Source organism: Tetrahymena thermophila (genome assembly GCF_000189635.1).
Source record: "Tetrahymena thermophila SB210 genomic scaffold scf_8254010, whole genome shotgun sequence".
Taxonomy (NCBI): domain Eukaryota; phylum Ciliophora; class Oligohymenophorea; order Hymenostomatida; family Tetrahymenidae; genus Tetrahymena; species Tetrahymena thermophila.
The window spans coordinates 573,865-601,142 of NW_002476013.1; the positions used below are offsets into that span (position 1 = coordinate 573,865).

Sequence of the window (27,278 nt, forward strand, 5' to 3'; positions counted from 1 at the left end):
AATTTTTTATTATAGAAATTTAATTTGTAAAAATAAGAATAAAAAAATTTTAAAAATGTATTTTTATAAATAATCAATCATTGCTATTTAAAAAAATAGTTAAAAAAAATTTTAAAACTAATTACTTAATAAAAAATGACAATAACGTAAATTTTCAACAAAATTCACAAATTAAATTGTAAAAATTATATTTAAAAGAAATAAAATTCTATTTTGAAAGATTATTGTTTATCCATATGGGATGTAAGTTACAGAGAGTTTTTTACCTTAGAATATCTAGTTTAAATATCAATAAAATAAATTAAATTATTTATATTAATTGATAATTTTTTTTCATTAAAGTAATATTATCTGAAAATTATTGAAATTTTATGTATAAAGTAATATATATTTATTATGTTATTAAATAATTGCATTAGTTAATAAGTTAAAAAATATTAAAATTTTTTATTTGCACAAAAAAAATTTATTAATAATTAAAAATGAAATTGATCTTTTGATTATTTTAGAAATGAACACATGATTTTATTTTTTAAATTCATAAAATAGTGTGAATGAATGCTTGATTTATATTTTATTTTGTTTTTATTTATATATATGAATATTATTTATAATTAATATAGAAATATAATATGAAATATTTATTTAGAAATATTATTTTAATCAAGAAACTATCATAATAATTAAAATCAGTTGAATGAATTATTTTGATATTCTCAATAAATTAGCTGAAACTGTTTCAGCTCTAAACCAAGAGGGTATTTTGATAGATTCTCTACTTGTAGAGAAAGGTATGGCTACTATCTAATTGTCTGACATTAAGTCTGGATTGACGAGTTGACTGTTTTCTCCAATGAAATAAGCTACATAATCAGAATGGTCAAGAAGTCCACTGAACTCAAATTTGTTGGTTATATTTTGTTAGTCTTATGGAGTTGATGAAGAGAAAACAAATGGAATTTTTTGGTATTGAGATTTTGGAAGTAAGAAGTTAGTTGAATTTAATCCATACTTTATTTATCTTGCAGTTGGCTAGGTAGCACTTGCTAGCTATACTATTCCATATCCAATACCACTGTATTTCAAAGAAACTATAAAGGATGCACTATCTTCTGTTGAATTTACTATCATTGGAGTATATTTAAATTCTTAAGGTATTACTATTAATTCATAAGCATGTTCTATGATACTATAAGTAGGATCAACTACATTAGTACTAAATCCAGTACTTAGTTATGTTTGAAGCAAACTAAATTCATTTTATAATAGGTTAACTGTTTACAAAGGACGCACTTCATCTGCAGTTTTGTTTTAGAGTAAAATGAATGAGTAAACCATTGGAACGGTACCAATTATATCTTTAACTTCAGTTTCTATTACTTCAGTAATTGTAAACTTGGAGGGTTTGCTTGTTATTTAGAAACGGCTAGCAGGAAGTGTAGTGATTAAACCAAAAGCACTAAATAGAGTACTATCTTAGATAGTTTAATTTACTCTTATAGAGAATGCACATGGATTTTATTTTTTCAAAGTTGTAAAATTGAAGCTCTAAACAGGACTTGCATTTCCAGATAGATCTTCCACATAGAAATATAATAAATATGAAGTCTATTCTTCAAGACCTGTAAAGTGTAAATAGGAGTCATAATAAATAAAATTAGTTGTTACTGGGGCAACATAACTAGAATTGCGCATATATAACTCCATAACATCAGTCTAATTACCATCTGTAGCACGAAGAGTACTGTTTTTAAGTTCAGCTGTAGTAGGCGTCAAAGTTCCTTAAAGTGTTAGCATACTATAAACATTAACGCTTTCATCACAAGAAATACGTAAGTAAATGTAAGTCCTATCCATACTCTCAATATAGTAGTTTCTTACTGTTGGAGGATTATTATCTATATCTAAAATTTCAAAGCTTAAAGTATTGTAAGGCATAATATAAATGTTTTAATAGTATGAGTCTAATTAAAACATAATTTGCCCAGAAACTGCCCCATTTTTTGTAGTGTAAGTAAAGGTTTATGAGACTTAGCCTGGTACAAATACCATTTAAGGGGGATTGAATACAAGTAATGAGTCTTACTGATGGTTCTTTGTATACATAGAAATAGTCAGCACTTTACTTGCTGGTTAATTTAAAATAACCTAAATAGGTAAAGAGGTAGCTAACAATGCAGCTCTAGAAACAGTAGTTTAAAGAACAGCTTTTAGAGAATTAGCATAGGGTTTAGCAATCAGATTAAATGGTGTATCCTGAATGTCTGAGAATTGATTTGTAGCTTTAATATTTTTAAATAAAAAAATTTAAATTAATTATTTATTCCATTTAAGTGTTTAAATAAAATAAGTTAATATTTCAATAAATTAATGTATAATCACTTAATTAATTATTAAACTTAAATTAAAATATTTTTTTTTTTTTAATAAATTTTCATAGTAAAATAAAATTATTTAATATTTTCAATTAGAATTCAATTACATGTTGCTTCTGATTTAGTCCATACAATGTTTTAAGGTCCAACAACAGCAGAATCTAAGGGTTTAATTTTAAATGTTTGTTGTTTTCCTTATGTTGGGTCAAATGATATAACTGGAGGAATAAATTCAAAGTTTTTCAAGTAAGGAATAGCAGTTACAAAATAACTAACAGCAATTTCAAGTGTTATAGTAATGTCATTTGAAGAAGCACCTTTTGGTAAGTCAGGAATGCTACCAACAATAATTTAGAATCCTTTTCTATAGAAACTCAAAGTTGTTAAGGTGGAAATCAAACCTGAAGTTTAAGATTTTACTACCTATATTTTATTTTCTAAATAAGTTACATTTTAAATTTTAATTTAAATACATTGTTAGCAGGGTCATAGATTTATATTACAAAATTATCTGTAGTTCCAGGAATAGATGGATTTTCTATACCATTAATGTAATAGCAAAGTTAAGCTGTATTTGTATCCGTTTTGGCAGCAGTTTAGCCTGTAATTGAAATTTTCCTTTAATCATTATATGTTGTACATAAAGGAGAAGTTGATGTTTATGCATAATTTAATTCATTATTATTGTGCTGAGGGGTAATGGCGCAGGTATAAACACCTTTTTTAAAAAATTAAAATTTATGAAAATAAAATCAACTAGCTTATTTAACTTACTTTTAAAAGAGTATTGCGATGGGAAGAAAATGAAAACTTAATCAGTAATTGCAATTTAATTTGAGGTTTATACACAGAAAGTGTACTGTGCTCTTGCAAGTAAAGCGTTGCTTGAAGTAGATAATTGAGTAAGTTAAAGATTATTAGGAGGTGAGGTTGTTTAAACTGGTCCAATATCTGGTTTGTATTGAAGAATATTTCCTGCATATGAAACTTAACCTACTATTTTTGTAGATCCTTAGCTTGGGTTCATAATATTGTTTAGTTAGATTTATATTGGATTGTTTGCATTAAGAACTTAAGTAACGGGTATACTAACAACGCCATTCTATACTGTGCATGTAGTAGCTACTCCATTAAGAAGACAAGCAACCTATTATAAAATATAAAAATATTATTTTAATAGTAGAAATAATTAAAGATTGATATTTTTTCAATAAATATTTTTCCTTAAAATTAAATAAATTATAGAATAAAATATGCAAAAAAGAGCATTATTGATTATAATTTACCTGTGAATTAGCTGATGAAAGACTTGAAGGATATAAAGAAGTATCAAATTAGAATTAAATTTAGGCTCCCACTGGAATATTTTAAGAAGGGGTTATTGATATTTAATAATTAGATAAAGAAGCTTCGTTTTTTGGGCTAAAACTAAAGGTCGCTGACATTGTGGCTGGTTATGGAGAGTAATTAAATAATAAAGAATTATCTGTTGGATCAGTTTAATCAACATTTTTTCCATCGTAAATAGTGGCGATTGAGAATAAATTTGTTTGAAGTGTGGTCATAGGATTTGGGAAGGCTTTGAAAGTAACAGTCATTGAAGATTTAGCAGGCCACATGAATGTTGGTATAATTGTTAAAGTATAGTAAGAACCAGTTGGACCTGACCAGCTTGTTGAGTAAGTTAAAGAACTTGATGTCCACGAACCTAATTTTGTAAAAAAATAATAAATACTAAGTGAATAAGTAATTTTTATTTAGTCAACTTTAATAAAATTCGTTTTTAAATAAGATAAAATTTGTAAAGGTAGCAAAATTTATTAAAATAATAACCTATTATTTAAGTTGGAGTAGGTAGAGGAGGAAGAGTGAGAGCTCTTTCAAGGAAATTTGAAGGGAAATTCATCACTATATAACCTCCAATGGGTAAATCAGATGTAGATTGTATGACAAATGTATAGTCTGTGATAATATTCTAAAAGTAAGAAGTTCCACTCATTGTTAGATATAAAAAGGATGTACTACGTTTAGGGAGATAAGTAATTACTGGGAAATAACCACTATTTATTAAATAGCCAAGTGGATGAGTTATAGAAACTTAGAAATCATTAGGAAGAGTTTACTAAGCATAGCTTGGATTGTTACGAGTACCAACAATTTAAACAGTTAAACTCGTTTATTCTGGAATATCTTTAAGAACTACTATACTAAAACCGTTTGGTGAAAATGTGGAAACACATGAACTTACACTCAGTGAAGTTGCATCACTGACTTAGCAAGTTTCTTAGGGAGAAGCCTAACCAAAGCTAGGGAAATTAAGAGCAGCACGATTTGGTAAGGTAATAGTTATCAAAGAACCTGGAGGAACATCATAAGAAGGAGTGAATCCGTATGTGTAAGTTACATAACGCTCATCAGCAAAATATTTAGATAGGTACATACTCAAGGAAACAAAGCTGCCTACTGCAGGATTACTTATGGGGGTGTAAAGGTAAGTACGAATTATAGTCCTTGAGGCAGCATCATAAGAGTCTATACGTATAGAATATGGTGTAGGGAATCTGAATGCAGCGTTTCTAAGCTAATAAATTTAGAGGCTATTGATAACTCCTCCTGAACCACAAGGCGTATTTTAAGGAACTTTAACAAAAATTTAATTAGTGTCTTCATATATCCAAATTTTTGCTGGTATATTAGCAATAGTAGCTGAAATTTATCCATTATCTACTAAAACAAACTTTACATTAGGTATTTTCAAAACTAAAATTGTGTTGGCCAAAAAGCTAAACATTGGATTTCCAGTTGCATCGAAACATCCTTGGTAGTTATTTTGATAATCATACATTTAATCAAAAAAGAAAGTCCAAGTTGAATAAGCACCAACTTAATTTGGAGTAACAGTAGCCATATTTGATGACCAATAATACCAGTTAATTAATTGTGCAGATTGACCAAGGGTAAATTAGCTACTTCCTATGATATCGTTTTGAGATCCGTCACCGTTTTATTAGAAGACTCTTGTATTTATAAAGCCCTAATTATTATAGTAAGTTTGAGGAGGGCATGGTATATTTAGTAAATGAAGCTCAATGTAAGTATTTGCTGATATTGACTAGAAATTAGACACACGTACTATAACAGGGTTATAAATAGATTATTAAGTTGAGGGCATGATTGTACAAATAAGCTTTTATCCTGATTGAGGAATTAAACCTGCATAAGCTTTGCAAGCAAATGGATTAATAGGAGAAGCAGCTACTAGATTTAAATTCCATCCTGGGGAACCATAATATTCTATATAATCACGAGTATTAAACATTATATCAAGATAAGCTATTGGATTTTTTAAGCTTGGATCTGAAATACCAACAGAAGTATCATATCCAGGAGGGATATCACGTGGAGTATAGAATGAAAGAATTATTCTGGCTTCAATTTAGCTTTACATAACATTAGTAATATATGAGTAAGAATTTCCAGCAGGATAAGCAGTCGTGCTTAAATAGCTTGGATTTGTAGTAGCTCCTTAGTTAGAATATTCTTATGACACATTTCCTGAAGTATCTTTAGATGTAATAAATACTTAGAACTAATCAGCTCCAGCAACGGGAGGCATTTTGACACCATTTTAATTATTTATAGAATCTATTTTGATTTAATTGTTAATTAAATAATCTTACAAAATAAAATTTTTTACTTTATGTAGTGAAAAACACAAGACCACACTTGTTGAATAAACCTACATTCCTATTAGTATTCATAAAGATCTTACGATCAGAAGTAATCTAGCAGTATTATCCATCTATATCAGTATGATAAATATGGTCAACTGAGCAAACATCTGTACCACCATTAGGGATATCATAAGCTTTATTTATTTAATAAGAAGATTTAAATAGGTTTATTAATTTAATTAAAGTTAAGACAATCTTTAGAAAAAAGATAAAAAAAAGAAGTAAAAGTTTTATTTTCTAAAAAAATTTAAAGATATTGTATTTTCATAATTAAGATTTAATAACTAATATAATTTAAATATTTGTTTATTTGCTTTTTTTTATATTGTAACTTATTAAATGTGGGAAGAAATACATTTTTTAGTAATTAGTTTTATTAAAATTTTAATTACTTAATGGCATCCAAACCTAAATTTAAGTTGACTAGGTGTCATCTGTTTCAGGGTGATAAGCTCTAGGTATAATACGCATATTCATTTCAGCATATTAGTTAATACCAGCTCTTCTATCTTAAAAACTGAATGTATTTCTATAAACTCTGAATAAATTTGGGAAAGGAACAAATTTGCCAACCCATGTTTTGCCATTTGCATTATAATTGAGGTTATTTATTTGTAATGAGTTAGCAGAAAAAGTTCTACATACCCAATCTGTTGTCCATCCCGCATTATATGGATTGGTTATCATTAACTCAAGTATAATTAACCCATCTTCAAAATTTTCATTATAATTGAAATTGGTTATTTCTATAAACCAATTCGTTGTCTAGTAAGATATTTTACACTGAATATCATTACTAATATTGTTAAAATCTACTAAAACAACCCCTTTCTTTATTTTACAGCTTCTTATATTCTAGAAAGAATTTGGAGCAAAAAGCCATATAGTTTTCATAGTACTCGTTCTTGTGTATATGTACAAACCTATTCTATAGAGAACATCTCTATTTTCAGGATTATCAGCAGCTGTTGTTTCCATTACTACACCACAAGGCATCTATTAAGGAGTTATATATTGATTAGATCTCATAATTACTGTCTTGTAACCATCATACACCCAGGCTCTAAGTAAGGATTAAGCATTAAGATAATTATAAGTAAACGGAGGATTCCTACGATTATATGGATACCCTGTACCTTCTACTTCTCTTGCCATATACTAATTAGTAACAGTATCTAAGTTATTAGAAAAGACTAGCCATCTAGATTGTGGTAAGAAAGTACACCCAACAGGCCCATGAGGAACAGGACAACTAGGGTTATAGTTGGAGCATTGGCCTTAATTTACCCATGCATCGTGCTACTTACAACCTGCATTATTGACCATTTGATATGGATATCCATATTAAATTACTACAGCGCTTTGATATTTGTTTAGTTAGATACCAAGAGGAATTATATTGACTGTTACATTTCTCAAGTCGAAATTAACTCTTGTGTCATAGTGTTAAATTTAGAATTAACTAGAGCCCATGATAATAGGAGGTGTCGCATCATTCCATTATGGTACTATATAGTATCTCCATTAACTATTTATTGCTATTTTGTAAAAAATATTTAAATTTTGAAGTTTTTTGTTAATGTTAAAATTTTTTATTTATTGAAATAGTATATTTAATCTAAAAATAGAATAAATATTGCCAAATTTAATCATATTTTATAGAGGTGATTTTATATAAAATAAAAATATATTTTAAATAAATTTACGATAAAATGTTCCATCTGGTTGTAACTGTTATATAATAATATTCATGTGAGCAGCAGTTTAATATCTGAAAGGTAGAGCATCATTATAAGTCTTTTTTCCGATTTAAGGATTGTTAAATACAGTTCCATCTACAATTTTGTTAGGATTTTTTATTCTTCCTAATGCAATATTAAATGCCTTTCCAGCATTTATTGCAGGATGACCTTCCATTATTATGTATGCTGGAGTAGTAGGAAGTTAACCTGAAGCAGGAATAATAGAGCACGACAATAAACTATAATTTAAAAATTTAATTAATGAAATTATTTATAATTAAATATTTGTTACTTTTATCCTGCAGGTATAAAAGGTGTACCAAAAATTCCATTGTACATTCCACCACAACTAGCAGCTCCAGCTGTGGTTAGTTTTTAGCCTGTAGGATCTTCATCCCAACTTGGGAATATACCATTATGTGTCTAAAATTAAAATACAATTCTTGTCCTAGAAGTGGATGTTAATAGGCCAGATGCTATAGGATTATTAACTGTAGCTAAAGTTACATTTATATAGGTATACAAGTATTATTCTGCAAAAGTTTATGCATCAATGTTATTGTTGTAACTATATGTATTAGCTTCGTGTGAGTAGGAATAAACTCTAAATACATTTGGATCAAATGGGCAAGGAGGAATATTTGCTTATATCCAAGCAACTAAAATAAAAAAATAAATGATAAAAATTTAGATAAAAAATATCATATAATTAATTCTATTAAAAAGTAAATAAATAAAAATTTAATTACCTTCTTGATAATAATCATTTCCTTAATTTTCGTTGCTAGTTGATAATCTTGTCCATTAAATAGCAGAAGGACCATTCACTTGAATACCCCATGTATATACTAAGTTATAAAATAGTTTATAGAAAAATTATGTAAATATTTTCAATATTACCATTGTTTGTTCTAACTGTAAGATAAAGCAAATACTCAGAGCCACTATTAACACTCGTTTCTTCTGGAATGAAAGCCCATATAACACCATTAGGACGGAGGTCGCATCTGAAAGTCTTAACAAAAATTAATTGTGCATTACCAGTATCAGCAAAATAACAAATAAGTTCCTCTCCAGCTAAAAGTTATTGAATTTAAGCAAAAAAGTTAATTTCAATATAATCAGAAGGGTAGCTATAATTCTTTCTAAATTAAAACTTGAGTACTATAGGTCCACGGTTACCACCACAAACTGGTATAGGTTCCTGTACTCTATCTAATATATTTAACTAAAGCAATACAATAGATAATACATTAAAATTAGTATATGAGTTATCTTAATCAATGATGTGGCTATAATTAGGATCATATCCTGGAACTTAAGGTCTGTTATTATAGCCAGTTAAATCCCAAAAAGTTGTTAAACTAAAATTCACTCTATTACCTGCATTTCCACTATTTTAAATTTGTAATACAAATTTAATAACACCTCCAACAACAGGATCATACTATGTATCCCAATCATAAAGATATATTCTTCTTTATGATGAAACAACAATACATTAAGCATTTGATAAACCACTAAGGATAACACAATAGTTACTTAAGAATTACCAATCTGAATCAGCAGCTGCATTCAATGTTCCCCAATAAATAGAAATATATCCTCCTATGGGTATTTTATTGTAAGGCTAGTAAGTAAACTTTTTTATTTAAAGAAATTAAAATTAATAAACTATTTTATTAACTAGCTAAATAATTAAAAAGTTAGTTTTAAATTAATAAAAAGATAAGTTTTTTAGCAAATTCTCAAATTAAAAAAAATTAACTAATTTAGACAAATTAAAAAAAAAGGATTTACTGTGACAGTATTTGGCTAGGATATGTATTGTACGGTAGTAGTAAACTTTTTGAAAAAAAGAGGATGAGGATTTGCAAAAGGTATATTATTGTATGGTTAAACTAATCTTTCCTCTCCTTGTGAAAATGCATAAAGTTAATAATAAACTCCTCCAGTAATTTGATAAGGCATGTTTTTAAAATTATAAGTAATGGCAGTTTTTGAATTTGAAGGCATATTAGTTGTAAATTCTATTTCAAGCCAGTTGATTAAGGGATATATTCTCACTAAATTTATAAATACTTTTTAATAATAAATTTAAAACAAACTTAAATTTACCTGTTCCAACATCAGCTGTTGTAGTAAGAGCTATAGAAGGATTTGTTGGTTATTCTATAATATTTGTTGCAGTTGTAGTTGTGATAACAATTCTATCTCTAGATAGCAGCGCTTGAGTTTGGGGTATATTGTAATTCCATGATACTTACATTGGATCACCAACACGATGTCCTGCAGGGAAGCTTAGGCCTATTGAGCCTGCATTATTTATATTGTTTGGATTAGTGTAAAAAACAAAATCCATAAGCATTTCTAAGTATTCGTTTACTACTTTATTTGTGCTGTCAAATTATATTGCTTTAAGGCCTATTCTTGCATAACTATTGTATTTTTAAAATAAAATTAATCAATCAAAAATTTTGGTTTATGTATTTAAAAGTATACTTGTTGATATTGGGAGGTAAATTTATTTTGGGGAAAGAGAATATAAATGTTGTGCCAGGATTAGTAGTTTATTGAGGGTGAATAGATATAGAAGCAGGTGCAGACTGTGCAGTACCACCATATTGAATGTAGCAGAGGAATTTCATATTACTATTACAATTAACACAAATACAGTCTATTTGTTACCCATCTTTAATAAAACGAGACTCTAAATTGTATGGGAAAAGTTATTAGTTAATTTCATTGTAAGTTTCAAGATATAAAATAAATTAGCCCCAGTTAGCCGTAGTAGGAAGAGCATCTGGGAAAGACATTGAGTTAGGTAATTAGAATCTAACTCTAATTATAGTAGGATTATTAATAGTTGTAGATATTGAGCAAGCAAAGGCGTAATTATTTCTATTAAAAGCTTAATTAACAAAAATCCAATTCTTCTTGAATATGTAAGATTAAGAAGCACCAGTATATTGATTTATTGGTACATTTTAGAAGTTTGAGGGGGTAGTTTAATACTGAGTCCAAGTTGGTATCAATTAAAAATCTCGAATAGCATTTTGTGTTCCTTACCATCTTTAATCTCTCCATGATCTAATATCGACATTCAATATTGCTAATAAAAAATGGAATTAATATTTTTTAATGTAAAAAAATTTTAAATTAACAAATAACCACCATAAATGACAAATATTTAAATAGAATGTTTAAATTTTTATTATTTTTTAGAATAAAAAAAAATTAATTACTTCCTGTAGCAAATGTGGTTTGAATAGGAGCAAAAATATAGATAATATTATTATTAATATAACAATTATAAGCTGCAAGCTCATTTATCCAACATTAAAGCTCTTTTGTTTAAGATTATAATTTAATGACCGTACCTATATAGCTTGTTGCAATCTATAAACTATCTACACCCATATTTAAAGCATTTGTAAGTTTAGCTGTAAATTTGAGAGGGCAAGTATCTAGAGATTAGCAGAAATATACATTTGTATGGGGTTAGTACATTCTTGCAATTAAGATAAGCTAATTAATTATAGTAACTCCATTTACATTCTACTGGCCTTGTAGAGTAGCTAATGTGTTATCTGTGTAGAATTTCATTTAGAAGTTATTTGTCAAACCAACAGCTGTTGGATTGTTTACTACCATTTTAATAATATAGCTTGTTCCTGGTTTAAGAGCAGTAGAGAGTTAAATTACAAAACTATTAGATGAAGTATTACTGGAACACGTGCTTGAAATTGTAGCTAAACTATTTTTATCCTGAATAGTACATGTTAAACTGGCTGCTATGGTGTACTAAGCAGAAGGGAATATAACTTAGATAGTATTACCAGAAACTTAATTCTACATAAGATCATAAGTTAAATAATACCTTACATTAGTTTAACCAGCATTATATGAATTAGCAATGATTTACTAATTTTACACAAAGTTACCTCCTGCACTTAAAGCTTAATTCACGTTTCCTGTAAACACTTTTCTTACTTTCCTATTTCTTATTTCTGTAACTATATAACTACTATAAGTATATGTACCTGAATTATAGTTTTTAAAAAATTTTAATTAACTTATTCATGTTATCAAATAATAAAAATAAAAAATTAAAGTAATTTAAATAAGAAAACATTCCTCCCTTTATTAAATTTTTTATTAAGTTTTTTAACTTGTGATTTATTCCTTTAAAAAAGGAGGGGATTATGGAAAATCTTATTAATTCATTTTTTAATTATTTTTTTATATTTTAAAGTAAAACTAAAAATAGTTAAATATGATTTTACCTATAATTGGAGGTGTGTAAATATTATTAATTGCCAAATTATAGTTGCTTGGCAAAGAAGCTGAAGTGATACAGAAATAGATCTACGAGACTGTTAAAAAATTTGGATTGGAATTAGAAGAGCTCATAGTTGAAGAATACTAAAGAGGATCATAACTAAATCTTAGAATTGAGCTTCCATCTATAGATAGGTTGTTTGTAAGTGATAGGCCATTGATATTAATTGTAACTAAAGTAGATGCAGTAGCTGGAGAGAATGAAGGGGTAGGTAGAGTAGCAGTGGCAGGACTATAAGAAAGAGTGTAAACTGCATATCTAAAGACTTGCATACTTGATAAGGCAGTTCCTGAACCAGCTTTTACTCTTATTCTAGTAGAAACATTAACAGTGCTAGGATTAATTAAATTTTATATATTAATATTGATATTTCCACTAGCTGAATAAAGAATTCTAATTTTTGAGGAATTTTGTATAGTAGATTAACCATAAAAGAGGCGATATTTGACATTAGTTCCTAAATTTCCTGCATTATCATTACAAGTAAAGGATTTTCCATTTAATAGTCCTGATCCTAAATCTTATGCAAACAAGCTTACTTAAGATGCTCCTTAGTCTTAATTAATAGGGAATTCTATATCAATATATCCAAAGCTGCCACCAGAGTTAAATTAAACATTGTAAAGTGTATTTTTACTGACTGATCCATCATAATTTTAAAAGTATGCAGAGGGTGACACTTAAGAATATATTTCCATAATTATGGAGTCTGTGTGGGTGATTGTTGGAGCTGTTGTATCTTATACGGCATGATAGTTAGTTTTATCAATAGTAAAATAGTATACCTAAGGACTTGAAGGCAAAGTCCACATGTATCTCTAAGAAGTAGTATCTCCTAAACGAATTAATTCAATATCGTAGACAGTATTAGCACTAAATGCGTAACCTTAAATAACAAGATAAGTAGAAGTGAGTTATTGGAAGAAACACTTATATGTACGGTATCTATTGTATGTTTAGTAGGGCATCTTAACATTGCATTTTAGTCTTATTTTATTACTATACATACTAGCAATATCTATGCTACTAGGGAAAGTAATCATCAGTTAATCTGTAGTAGCTGATATAGCAGTTTTTAATTTTATTCTAAATGTTAGTAAAACATTATTTCCACCAACTGAAACACTACTATAGTATTATAAAGATTGTAGAGCAAGCCAGTTTTAAGCAATCATAAAAGTCCTTGCAGTTATCAAAGTTGAACTTCCTACGGTATCAACAACATCAAAGTATTAGCTTAAAGTATTGATATTTGCTATTTAACTTGGCATATTATTACTGAAGAACAATTTTATTTTAATAGAGCCAGCTGTGAAAGTTCCTATGTCTAATTAATAATTATGATAAAAAATATATTTCTATTGATTTAAAAAAATTTACTTTTGATGTAAATGTATTGCGTTGATAATACAAACGTAGGCTGTAATGATATATTTGTAGAGTCTATGATCTAACCATTAAATGTAGTCGAAGTAATTGAAGATCCAAAATCTAATTGTATTTACCCATTAGTGAATGTGGTTTATGTTGTAAACTATATAAGTAATGTTTAGCTTTCTATAATTTATAAGCTATTGACTGTAATTGATCCAGGGCTTGAAGAAACACTACTTGTTTAAGTAACAGTTGATGTTTCAATTTTAAAACCATTTTGCATAGTATCTATTTAAGTTATTTATGGAACTTTGGTTTAATCCTAGAATGCAAAGTAAAGATTATAAGAACCAGCGCTCATTAAACTAAAGCCTATTTTATAAAATTATTAATTTTTATTGAAATAAAAAATATCATAAAAAATGCTATTGTATTCTATGTTTAATTACCTGAAATTGTTATTATATTTCCACTTAGATTAGCTGTATAAGAACCTGTAAAAAGGTTACCCGTTGTTGTATAAAATTAGAATGCAGTTCCTGGTGACGAATCTAAAGTTATATAAATTTAACCAGTTGCAGGGACTTGTAAATTTGTTGTAAATTAAAGCTAAATTTAATTGTTGGTAATTTTTGTAGATGAAACACTTCCAAGAGTAGATACAGTCATTGATGTTTAAGGATAAAAAGTAATATATGAAAATGCTTTTTTAGTAGAGACTTAATAACCAATTATTTAATAAGTCACTGTAGTAGCAGTAGTGAAGTAAACTGAAGGTAATAAAATACTATTCATGTTCAAATTAATCTAACTTGTTGCTGTTTATTAAACATCACATATAATAGCTAATGCAACTTAATCAAAAGTTGTACAAGAATTAGCATTAGATCCATCGTAATCAATTGTTGCAGACAAGGTGTTTACATTAGCTAAAGTATTAGAAGGGAAGTTATCAAAAAATAGAATAATTTTAGTCCCTGCGACATATAAAGGCAAGTCTGATGATGTAATTTTAAATACAAGATTGCCTAAGGCTTATAAGGTAGTTATTGTATTAGCTACTGAAGAAGCAGAAGAATTAATAGTGTCAGCAGATAATGATACAGATATTGGACTAGTATATTTTATATATTTATTTACTCTATCAACAGCTGAAAAATTTATACTAATAGAAGCACTACTAGCATACTCTTTAATGTTATATATTGTTAAAATTCTTGGTGTGGATGTTGTTGCATCATCCATGCCACTTATGATTATTGTAGGTGCAGAAATTGTTATTCCAAAATAGGTACCAGATGTAACTAATTAGCAGTAAACATCATCTGTCCCTGCAGAACATGGTAAACTCTATCCTATTCTAGGACTTACAGGAGCAGTTAAAGGTGAATTTAATACAGCGAAATACACAGTGTTTACACCAATTAAATTTTATTAGGGTTTAAAAGTTATTTAAATTACTTAAGGAACTACCTTTGAAGTGTAGTAAGGAAGAGCTAATGAGATAGAGGCAAACGTAGAAGTAGAAAGTGTAGGTGTAAATTAATATAAATAATTATAAACACCTCCAACAACAACATAAACATTCATCACTGGATTGCTTTAAGGAGTTGGTGGTGAAACTACATTATTTAATTGGAGTGCTTATATTCCTGAGTTTATAGTATTAGCTAAGCGCACAATCATGATATTTCCTATTCCTATGTACTCAGAAGCAGCGTATGATGCAAATGAAGCAGATGTAAGATCAAATCCAATGGGTAATTTAACAACAATCCTATCATTATTTCCACTAAACATATTTGAACTTCCTAAATTTACAGTTGTAAAAGTAAGAGTCCCAGCACTAAACGTTACACCTGTATTTGCTGGATTTGTAGTTACTTGTGGGGCAGCAGAAGGAGCATATACAGATGGATTGTATGGAGTTAGTATATTCCTAAATATAAAGGCTTCAAGCATTGTGCCATCTTAAGCAGTTGTATAAACCTCAATAGAAATTTATCCTGTAGAGGCTGTTTGAGCTGGAAGTGTGATATCATTTATCAAAAGTGAGTATGCTGAATTTAAACCAGAGCTTAAGCGCTATGAAACCATAACTTTTCTGAAATTAGAGTTGATAGTGCATTAGTAGCTAGTTGTTCCACTTGGTTTACCAGCACAGTTTACAGTTGATCCAGGAACTAAGCCTGTTTTACCTAAATAGTCATCAAATAGAGTGGTTACACCATCTTCTGCAAGTTTAGGGAAAGCAACTACAATATATCCGTTATTTGGAACTTAAACTGTAGTTTATACAGTAACAATTAAATCTATTACAGAACCAGAATTTTCATAAGTTGTTTCTAAAGTTGCCAAAGTATTGAAATTAGCAGTAGGGTAAATAGTGAAATATACATCTGTCAAAGTTCCTAAATTATTTGAATTAGTTACTTAAAATTTTGTTTCGCCCACTCCAGTAAACTGCAATCCTTGTTGAGCTCCATTTTCTATTGTAACATAAACTAAGTATCTTTTTTTAATATTTTAAAAGATTAATTTAATATTTTTAAAAATTCATTTCTTTCTTTAAAATCATAATTAACCTTAAAGAAAATATTATTTTAAATAAAATTTTGTTTTGATAGATTTAAAAAAATATGAATAAAAATGTTACAGAGTATTAGCTGTTAACGGGCTATCTACAGGACCATAAATTCTTATTGTAAGAGGTAAAGATTAAGTAACTTTGCAGAGAGCTGACTCTATATTTATATTATTGTTGTTAAAACCACAAACTAGATATGTTTATCCTTATGCCTTGACATCGCTATTTGGGAAAGAGAGTTAAATGTAGTCAGTTTCTGATAATGCCATTCCCGGTTAAAGATAGAAATTAAATTCACCATAGCTGTTTTATTTAATTGAGTTAATGTACTCAGCCTAGTGTTTTGCAAAAACTGTAGAATCATATGCAGATATAGCTGGTCCAGTAGCACTAAATGTAGTAAGCTTCATAGTGCGACCTGCATCTTAATAAATATTGACTGTAAAAGTTGGTGTAGCAGTAGCAGTAGAAGGATTAGCTGCCCATGCTTCTATTTATATTATTTAGCCTACAGGTACATTACCAAATCCACTAATTGAAACTGCTTGAGCAACTTAGCTATTTACACATGTAATATAGTCTTAATATGCAGGGAAAGGATAGGCTAAAGTGTCTGAACAATAATTTTAAGTTGTATACCCAGAAGGGAATATAAAATCAATTACACCTTAATTAGCCTATAATGCTATTGGCAACTTTAGTTAAAATATGTATCTAGTCATTTAATTCTAAGGAACCTATATTTAAAAAAAGAGTGAATTAATTTATAAATATTTGAAATTTTTTGATTGTTATGAAATAATATAATATGATTTTCATTATTTTTATTATTAAAAAGTAAATTTTTTTTATTGAAATTCTCAAAATTTAAAAAAAATTCAAAATATTTTTTAATTTATTTTTTGTATGTGTTAAATTTAAATTATTTATGGTTTATAAAATAATATTCAATATTAATTTATTTTAATCATTAATTTTTAAATTATCAAAATAAAGAATTCTAAAACTAATTTGTTAAAAATTAATTTACTTTCAAAATATTTGTATAGTCTGGAGCTGTAATTGTAAAATCACCTGCTGATGGTGAAATTGGAGTTACTTAATTTAAGGCTGTAAAGTATCTCTTATCAACAACTACTCTATTTTTTACTGTGTAACCTATTAATTAGACTGTCGTACTTGAAATTTTTACATTCTATAAACCTGAAACAGTTAAACTTATAGTTGCTCCAACACTATAATTAGAGTCATATTTCCAAATTACCCAATTCCATCCTTATAGTTATCTACAGCTTCCAGGACTACATGAAACTGTAAGAGGCTATTAATTAAAAGCGTAGAAAGGGAATTCTATAATAAAGTAATCATAATTTTCTGGATTAGATTGAGCAGCAAATACTTTTTATTAAATTGTAAACTGATAATTAATGTTAAATTCTTTTGGACCAGCACCTGTACCACCCATAACAACTGATCCATAAGCAGGTTGTGAAGCAACGTTAGTAGCTGCAGGACTATTTTTTAAATATAAATTTTTTAATTTTTATAAATAAATTTTTATAAAACTTACGTATTAACATATTTAAATGTAAAGTCATAGTTGATATCTGAAGATTATATTGTACTACCAATAAAACCTTCTAAAATTAAATAAACATCCCTACCATCAACAAGGACATTTGGATTTTTAATTTGATCTATGGATATTAAATATGAAGTTCCTGCATTAAATGTTATGCCAGATATGGAAATTATAGCAGGTGTACCTAAACCTTTATCACCAAATTGTAGTGTACAAGTCAATGCTGCCTGTACAGCACCATTTTAATATTAACAGTTTATAGGAGTTCCTCCAGCTTATGATGTGAAGCCAGTTCCTAGATCTTCATCAAATAAATCATTGTTGAATTAGTCTACAACTGGAACATATAATTTGAAATTATCGCAAGGAATGCTAGGCTAAACATAAATATCGATTACTGTTTTTTCATTTGGGTTGTTTATTATTGTTGTTGGTGCAAAGTAAGTAAAAGTTGGTTTAAGAGGTACATAAATTTTTTTAGTTGCAACATATGGTTGACTGGAGCCTGGGAAAGTTATAGTAAATGAATAAAAACCAGAAGTTGAAGGCATAACGATACCATTATTACCATTATATTGATCTATTGTACTGACTCCTATAACCAAATAACTGTTTGCTGCTATTGGTTGACCCGCTGAACCTCCTTGGGCTACATTGTAAAGATCTATATAGGTTTACAATGGAGTTTCAATTGTCAGTAAATTCTATTTTATAATATTAAATAAATATCATTTAACTAATTATTAAGTTTTCAAATAAAATAAATTATTACTCCACCGCTTAATGTACAGGTGTGGGCAGGGTACTTTTGATTATAGTAGACTGTTAAATCCCAATAACAAAATAGCTACGAATCAGTTTGCTGAGTAAAGCCAGTAGGCATTTAAATTGTAACAGTTTATCCAGCGTTAAGATTAACAGGAACTTATATCTTAAATTCTAAAACACCAAAATCTTAAGTATATAATTTAGTACGTGTTAAAAGGAGCTATTCCCAATAAGATATTGTAGGAGGAGCACTTAAAGCTGGAGAATTAGTGTTACCTACTGCAACTAACAAATTAAGAGGGCTCTCATTCTTGTACCATTACTTAATTGTCCATTATGAGGGGTTAGCAACAGCTGGATTTTAAACTCTAAAGTTAACCATTAATGTAGTACCATTTCTTTTTTAAGAAGGAAGGGCACCAAGATCTAATTTAAAAGGACCAAAATCATGAACCAAAAGATAATCATTAACAGTTGGACTAGGATCGATGACTAAGTTGCATTAAAACTGATATCCATAAGGATCAAAGTCAGATCCCTAAGTTATAGCATTTCTGCAAATATTTTCTTTTTATTTATTCTTAAATTCTATTGGAATAATTATTTAAATACAACCACCAGCTGGTATATCACTAACTACAATATATGTTATAGTGTACTAAGCTAATTAACCTTATATTGTATCATCTGCAGTAACTTTCATATTTGCAGCTGGAATGGTCTTTGGGGTGAGTGTCTGAGTAAAATCTGGAATTTAAAATTTAGCTACTAATCTTGACCTCCAATATGAATATCCATAAATATGTTAAGCTGCAGGAATAAGCGCAACGTATGGAGGTGTTTTCAATTTTATTGAACCTAAAAATTATGATGATATTATGGTTACTTAACTAAAATTTAAATAAATAATTACCTTTTAATATACTATTTTTGTTAACTGTACCTTTTGCTGGTGTTGAAAAAGCTAGTAGCACTTACTAGCTAGAAGGATAAGTATAGCAACTAGAATATGTTCCATAATCACTAGGATTTGGAGTGCAAGTAGCAATATCAGGTAAAATCCACATGCTTGGCAATTAAAAAAGAACATGATCTCCTCCTTACATATCAAAACCACCTGAATAAAAGCAAAGATTTAAATAATCCAATGTATCAATAGTTGTAGCTGTTTAAAATTTAGGTGTACAACCTACGTTACCAGTTAAATCTTAATTTATAGGTTATGAATGGAATAAGTAAGATTAGATCACATTTGTCATATTAACGAGTTGATAGTAATTCTGATATATGGGAACTGTAGTACCAGTTGCTAAATTATTTTTTTAAAATTAAATTGTTAATAATTTAATAAGCAGAAATTTTAATATATACATAAAGATGTAGTTTAAACTAGCACGTCCACTTAAAGTAAATCCTTTGGAATAGAAGGATTAAAAATGTTAGGAATGTGAATTTCATAACTACCAGCAGGTATAGTGTCAAATTATCTAATAATAATCTAAGCAGGATTGGGAGACGTTCCTAAATACAATTAACAACTAAGAGTATCATATCCCGCTAAAACTGGTATATTCATGCCTTCGCAAGGGACATTTGATCTTTGTGGCAACCCAGTACCTAATTTATTTATTAAAAATTTTCATATGATATAAAAATATTAAGTTGAGGTGTTACCTAAATCTGAAGCGAATCCATTAGGGAAAGCTGTGCTAATGTATGTTGCAAATTCAAGAATAATGACAGTTTAAGATACTGTTGGGACTAAACTTGGTGGAATAGGATTTACGAGAGAGAATACAAAAGCAACAACAGTTCTACCACAAATAGTTAAACCTCCTCCAAAACATTTGTTATCAGATGAATCAGTCACTAATTTGTTTATACTCCATACCCAAAAGTTTACAAAGGAAGGAGCCATTACATTGTATGCCTTTTATGTAGAAACTGTGTTAGAACCATCTGTAATTGAAGCCGACAAAATATAAGTTCCTGCTTAGCTCATAGCAAATCCATCTCTAGTAGAAGTGCTATCATCATTGCCTCTAAAACCCATTTATAGATTATACTAAATATTTGCCTAAATTCCATTAATAGTACTAGTAAATGGAATAGTCATCGTTACAACTTGCTAGTTAATAGTACAATTTTCAGCAATTTCGCCATTTAGTGTACAATATAAATATCCTGTCATAGTTTAGAAATTAAAGTTATATATTGTGTTGTCAACTTAAGTTGGTTGATAAATGCCTCCTCCAAAATTAATAGTTAGTGTACTAGTTCCAGAATTAAATGATATTGGAGATGTAAATTACATGTAAAAATATCCTCTTTCACCTTATCTTGCAGGTCTGTCTGTTATATAAAAGCTTTACCATAAAGCTTCCTAGGGAAATATGCTTGGTCCAGCTACTGGTAATGCAGGTAAAATATAGTTAGCACTGGTAAAATTGATAACATTCTAATATTTATATCAAAATTCATTTCATGAATTAAAAAAATAATAATAAAACTTACTCCACTAGAATCATTCGAAGTTATAGTGTAACTTCCAGGGTTCCAACTAGTAGGTTGTTTAACAGGGTTAGTTGCCCTAAATATAACAGATATAGCTGTTTACTAAGCAACATTTTAAAACTACGATAATTAGATTACATAGTTTCCTGAGTTGTTTATTACTTAGCAACTAATACTACTTTGAATGGTGAGTTAAGATATACCCACTAAACCTTATTAGACATTACAGTTTGAATTAATAGCTAAATAAGGAGGAGTTCCAGTAGGAATATTTATATTAAATTATCCACCTTGAGGAACAGGTCTGCAATTTGTGAAATCAAGTCTAATATTTTAATTTTTCAAAAATATATAAATTAATTAGGATAAATAAAATAATTAATTTACTTGTAAACAACCTCAGCCTACCATTCCATATCTGTTGCTACAGTACGAGTAGGTGCGGAAGGAGAGTTATTTGGTAATATGGATAAATTTGTAAACAAAATACCACCATCCATATATCCTGGTGACATTGCCCATGAAACATAACTAGTTTTAATTCCTTTTTACCAATATTTACCTGATAACTAGACTCCTTAAACTATATTTTGGTTATTATTAGGGCCAAAATCATGGATATCATTAGCATTTTTTATGTTAATTAATTATAAATTATTTCCAACAGGAACATTGCCTGTCAATTAAATTAAATAGTAAGTCTGCTAAGTTGTATAAAAATTTATATATGTTACACTGCCACTTACTCCGTTCGCAAACTAATAAGTTATAGACTAAACATCGCTTTTCCAATATGTAAAACGATAACTTGGGAAGATAATTATTATTGAATCACCTGTTGAGAAAGGTGTAGTGTAAAAACTGCTTCCCAAATCCCAAGTTGCATAGAGACATATTTCTTTGCTTTATCCAGCAGGAGTAGCAAAGCTAGGAGCTGGGCTATTAATTGTGTTAGATGCAGGAGTAATTGTAGAAGCTGGATTTATTGAATTTACTACTTTGACATATATTGTATTTAAAATATAAGGGTCTGATAAGTCTGCTGTGTAAGCTGAATTTATAGTTACAAAGCACTACTTTTAAACATCTTAACATAGTTATATATTTGGAACATAAATTTTAAATGTAGAGCCTGCACCAATAGGGTATGCGAAACCTCTAACTTAAAGTATCACATTTTAAAGCTAAGAACCTTTGAAAACATAACATCTTGCATTAGGATGTTATGAATTTGAGAATCCAGATAAATCATTATTGATATATATACTGCAAGGGACGTTTATACTAGCCTAGGTAATACTCATAGTTTACCCTAGTTATGTATCCCATTTAGAAGTGTTTTCAGAAAATATCGTTGTTGTAGTCATGTTAAAATTGATTGCTCCTTCAAATGGAATTTACATACCTTTAATTTAATTTAAAAGTATTTATTTGCAATTATTTTATTTTTGAAACTTAAAATTTTAAAATATTCTTCAATCAAAAAATATTTTTTTTATCATTAAAATTTTTTTTAAATTGAAAATATTTTTATCAATTTAATTCAATGTAAAATCAAATTAAAAAAATACCTGTAACAAGGGTAGCAATAATGACATTATCTTGATCACCACTTTCAGTGCCTGTTGTTGTAACACTAGCTGAGTTAAAATTAGGAATAGCAATATCCATTGTATATAAGTCTTGTTCTAGAGGCTAGTTTACATAGTGAGTACCTCCATAAAAAGTAAGAACTCTGAATTGGTATTTTCCTCCAAAAGGTGGCATAATTACATTACTAATTGAAATAGGAAGATCACATTAACCAAGACCATACCCTGCAGGAAATTTAACATAATTTGTAGCACTTGGAGTCTTAAATTGATAAACTTGTAAATTATACTTTGCAGCCAAACTTGGATTACTATAGTATGCAGGTTCACTTCCAAATGTTACAGCTAAAATAAAATAAAAAACTAAAATAAAAATATTTGCTATTTTATATTAAATTACATGGCGAATTTCCTTATTAATAATACATCGTGAAATCAGCAGCTTTATTTCTCCAAAGAAGAGGAAGCTATAGTGAAATTTCATGCTATGTTATGCTATTTGAGAGAGGTAATTCGTTTCCTGGATTAGGATAGAGTCTAAAATCAAGTGGGATATTTTATGAAAAAGTACCATTTTGCATAGTTGTGAAAAAATCAATTTAAACATATGTCAAACTATTTACTGAAGAGATAGACACACTACCAGCATTGGTATTTTCGTCTATAACATAGTACTAATTAGTAGGTTTATCAAATAAGAATGTTTGAATTATGAATGGAGTGTATATCGCTGCTCTTCCAGGATTTACAGCATAAATCAAAACTTAAATTTGCTAAGAGAAAAATGTTTAAAAGTTTTTTATCGTTAATACAGACCCACTACTAAGGCAATTTACGTTTTACTAGCCAGCTTAATATTTTAGAAATAATTAAATAATTGAAATTAATCATGAAGTATTATGCAAAAATTAATTACCAATTGGAGTTAAGCCAGAAGTTACTCTACAAGTTGAGTCTAATTAAAAAGATCTAGGATTTGGATCAGTAGCAGAAGGAGCTAAGGAGGGAAAAGTAATTTATATTTTGCCTCCTTAAGGCACTGTATTAGTAGGTGTGAATAAAATAGTATAATCTATTCTCAGATTCATATTTAAAGGATTACCAGAAATAGAAACAGATTTCACTTGTCCTGGATTAATAGTAATACCTGTCAGAGAGTTATAGAAAAGCATCAAAACATTATTTGTTCCTTAATTATTTTAAAAATAAAAAATATTAATTATTTAAGAATAGAAAAATGTATTTTTAATCTAAAGTTATAGTTTTATTCATATTTTTAAGAATTTACCTGGATAAAGACATTCTAAAACAAATTAGTTGAAAAACCCTGTATAAGTAGGATTTGTAATATTTCTAACTTAGAGTGTGTATGTGTTTGGGCTTAAAGAATTAGATATTCCACTAAAAATGAGTACATTATCTCCATTGTTCTAACAAGTTAGAGTTTGCTAGGTATCAACTTAAGAGCAAGTAGTGTCACCTAAAACATTAGCATAAGGAAATCTCATTCTAAACCAAGTATTTGCAGGGAGAGTTACTGTTGTACTAAAAGTAACTTTATAGTTTGTAACAAAACCACCTAAATTAGAGCCATCATTTGAAATGGTATTTTAATTGCTTAGGACATATGGACTGCTAAAAGTTACTGTTCCAAAGCTTAAGTTTTCATCGATTTTCGTGCTGTTAATAAATGTCTGGATTTAGAAGTTACCAGATACAGTATTGGCACAGTTTACTGGATTACGTATAAATTTTATAGTAACCTGTAGTGAACCAGCATTGATTGCATCTGATATACTCGATATAAGAAGATATCTTCCTACTTAATTCCAAGTAGCAGATAAGTAATTTGATGTGAGAGTACCATCTTAGTATTAATAAAGCTAATTCTGATACAAAGTTACTTGATTATTCTAAGTCTAGATGAATGAAAATTATCCAAAGTCACTTGAACTCAGAGTGGGATTCATGCTAGGATCCGTAAATGTCGATATAGGAAACATAATTTTTATTATACCGTAGTCTAATAATTGTATAAGAAAAGTTTATTAAATATTTTTAATTTCTAAGACTTTTATCTAAATAAGAAAATATTTAAAACCTGATAATTAATTTTTAATATTTGATTGATTTTTATTTATAAAACTTTGAATTTATTTTTATAATTTCCACTTTCAGCGCTAATTATTTTTAATACTTTTAAAAATTGAAGTAGAATTTAAGAAAATAAAGGGATTATTGCTGATTGCATTTTATGGGTATTTATTGGTAAAGCCTTAGAACTGCAGAAATGAGGTAAATCAATATTTACTTGCTGGAAGTCTCGTTGAAAGACTCATATAGAAACTGTATGAAGATGTTGCACCATCGTTTGTTCTTTCCATTTGTACTGGATTTGCATTATCAGGATAGATTACTCCTAATATCAAATATAAAACATTATTTATACTATATAAAAATAACTCAAGAAATATAATATTCAGGGAAGTAGGATATATATTTGTAAAATTAATTTAAGGTTAAATTTATTTGGATTAACTCTATTATTTATTATAACCCTTTGTTTTATTAAATCTATTAACTATTTACCTCCATATGCTAAAATGTGGTAAAAACAAAGCACAAAAAGAGATTTGAGGATTGCAATCATCTCAAATTCCTTAAAAATTTATTATCTAAATAATTTTCTTTCTTGATTATTTAAATGACTTTGAAATTGTATTATTTAAAGCTTAGAGCTATTGAAACCTTGTTGTTCTCCTTGATTTTATTAAATTAATTTTTATAAATCTATTTATTGTTTTTGATATTAATTACATAAGTAAATGACTACTTATTATATCTTATCTTTTTTTCTAAAATTTAAGAGGTTCATTAATTAAGATAATGAATGAATTCAGTTTTGTGTTCTATATAAAAATAAAAATCTTTTTCCATATAACTAAAAAAAATATAAACTTTTTTATATGTGTAGGTATTCATGCTTCTTAATCTTTTATGACTGCACAATTTGATAAATAACCTTAGCTTTAATTAAAAAATATATTCTTATTTAGATATTGCATCTTCTGGTGTTATCAGATAGACTATTTAATAAATTAAGATTATAAGGATTTCAATTTTTACCTGAATTAAAAATAATTCTTCATGCTTTTTTTAAAAAACTAATCTTTGATAACAAACTTTTTTTTTCATTTGCTATAAATAAATAATATTATATATAGTATTTTCCTCATCGATTAGAACTATTTTATACAAATTTATTCAGTATGAAAAACTCCTTATAAATGTAAATTTTAGTAAAAGGCAATGGATTTCTTATTCAGACTTTAAATAAAATTAAATTAAAAAGTAGATTGGTCTAATTTGTTTTCAACTACCAGAATTATATAGTAATTACTCCACCAATCTTTTTTAAAAATCTGAAAACTTTTTGATAGAAAAATTAGCTTTTGTATTAATTATTATAATAATAATCAAATATTTTTTTAATTTATTGTTAAATGTGTAATCTCTGAAAATTTATTTCAAACTATTTTATTTTATTATATAAAGTTATCATTTTTCATAAGCTAAAAAAGATAAAAAATATATATACGTTCAAAATGTAGATTAGAAGTGTTTTTTTATAATTTTATCAAAAAATGGATTAAAATATACCCTTTCATGAAAATAATAAGAAACTAATTGAAAAATTGTACTATATAAGAAACTTAGAATGGGATGACTATTAAAAGTCTATCTAGAACACAATTGAAGTTCTCTAAACTCTTCAAATAAGATTAAAAATATTAAACCTACTCTTTAACATATCTTACAAGATACTAATTATTATGAAACCATTATCGCATTTCACACCTAGCACATAAAAAAACTATATTAAAATATTTAAAAAAATAATATTAATAGAATCAATATCTTCAAAAAACACTATGACTACTTAAAACTAGCAGTTTTTGGTTTACCCTATGCTATTTTAGAGGGATTAGTTACTAAAATAATTAAATTATCACCTATAAAAATCTTAAATTAAAACATAAAATCATTTAAACCATAGAAAGGAAAAATAATATCCTATATTAATAGACCAAACAAATGCTAAAAATGATATTAAAAAAACAAATGATTAACTCTACCAAAACTTTAGATTAAACATCATTAAAGAGTTGGGGTAATAATTCATTTTAAAATAAAATCCACCAATACTAATATAAGTAAAATAATAAATAGAGTTTCTTAATCCAATACTAACATTTATTACATCTCTTGAATATTCCTATCGAAGTAAAAATATTCAGAAATACATTTAAAATATCTGGATTTAAAAGTAAACTATGATCTAATTTACAGTAAATATACTATTTAGCTAAAAAATATTATATGAAAATACTTATCCAAATATTTTCAAAATTAATGACTAAAACCTAAATTTGATTAAATATAACTTTAATGATATTCATATTTATTTACTTTTATAAAAATATTAACACCTTTTGGACTTGAATAATTAAAAATATATTTAAAAACTTATTTATTCCATTATACTTGTTTTGAATATTAATTCGAGATTATTTAAGCTTATTTATTTATATATTTTTGTTTGTTTATTTATTTAAGTTTAATAATGTAATTATAGATTATTACTTTGATAATTAAACTAAATTCAAA

At 27.6% G+C, this 27,278-nt stretch overlaps 1 protein-coding gene across 1 annotated transcript; it reads right to left on the reverse strand. All coding sequences in view use genetic code 6, as the record gives it.

The window, feature by feature from the left end:
• Positions 1-663: 663 nt before the first annotated feature.
• On the reverse strand, positions 664-25,260 carry TTHERM_000331066 (hypothetical protein; the record flags this gene model as incomplete). Its single annotated transcript, XM_012800697.1, has 34 exons — positions 664-2,282; positions 2,483-2,798; positions 2,849-3,093; positions 3,150-3,522; positions 3,662-4,083; positions 4,209-6,020; positions 6,073-6,243; positions 6,502-7,647; positions 7,816-8,090; positions 8,144-8,510; positions 8,601-8,699; positions 8,752-9,493; positions 9,652-9,917; positions 9,970-10,289; positions 10,354-10,963; positions 11,097-11,894; positions 12,138-13,520; positions 13,574-13,939; positions 14,017-16,079; positions 16,224-16,891; positions 17,185-17,668; positions 17,725-18,440; positions 18,509-19,362; positions 19,418-19,813; positions 19,876-20,121; positions 20,179-20,962; positions 21,019-21,343; positions 21,406-22,423; positions 22,590-22,955; positions 23,011-23,460; positions 23,527-23,799; positions 23,899-24,633; positions 24,922-25,029; positions 25,200-25,260. The coding sequence occupies 34 exons, from the start codon at positions 25,258-25,260 to the stop codon at positions 664-666; spliced, it is 20,877 nt and encodes a 6,958-aa protein (XP_012656151.1).
• Between the last annotated feature and the right edge of the window lie 2,018 nt (positions 25,261-27,278).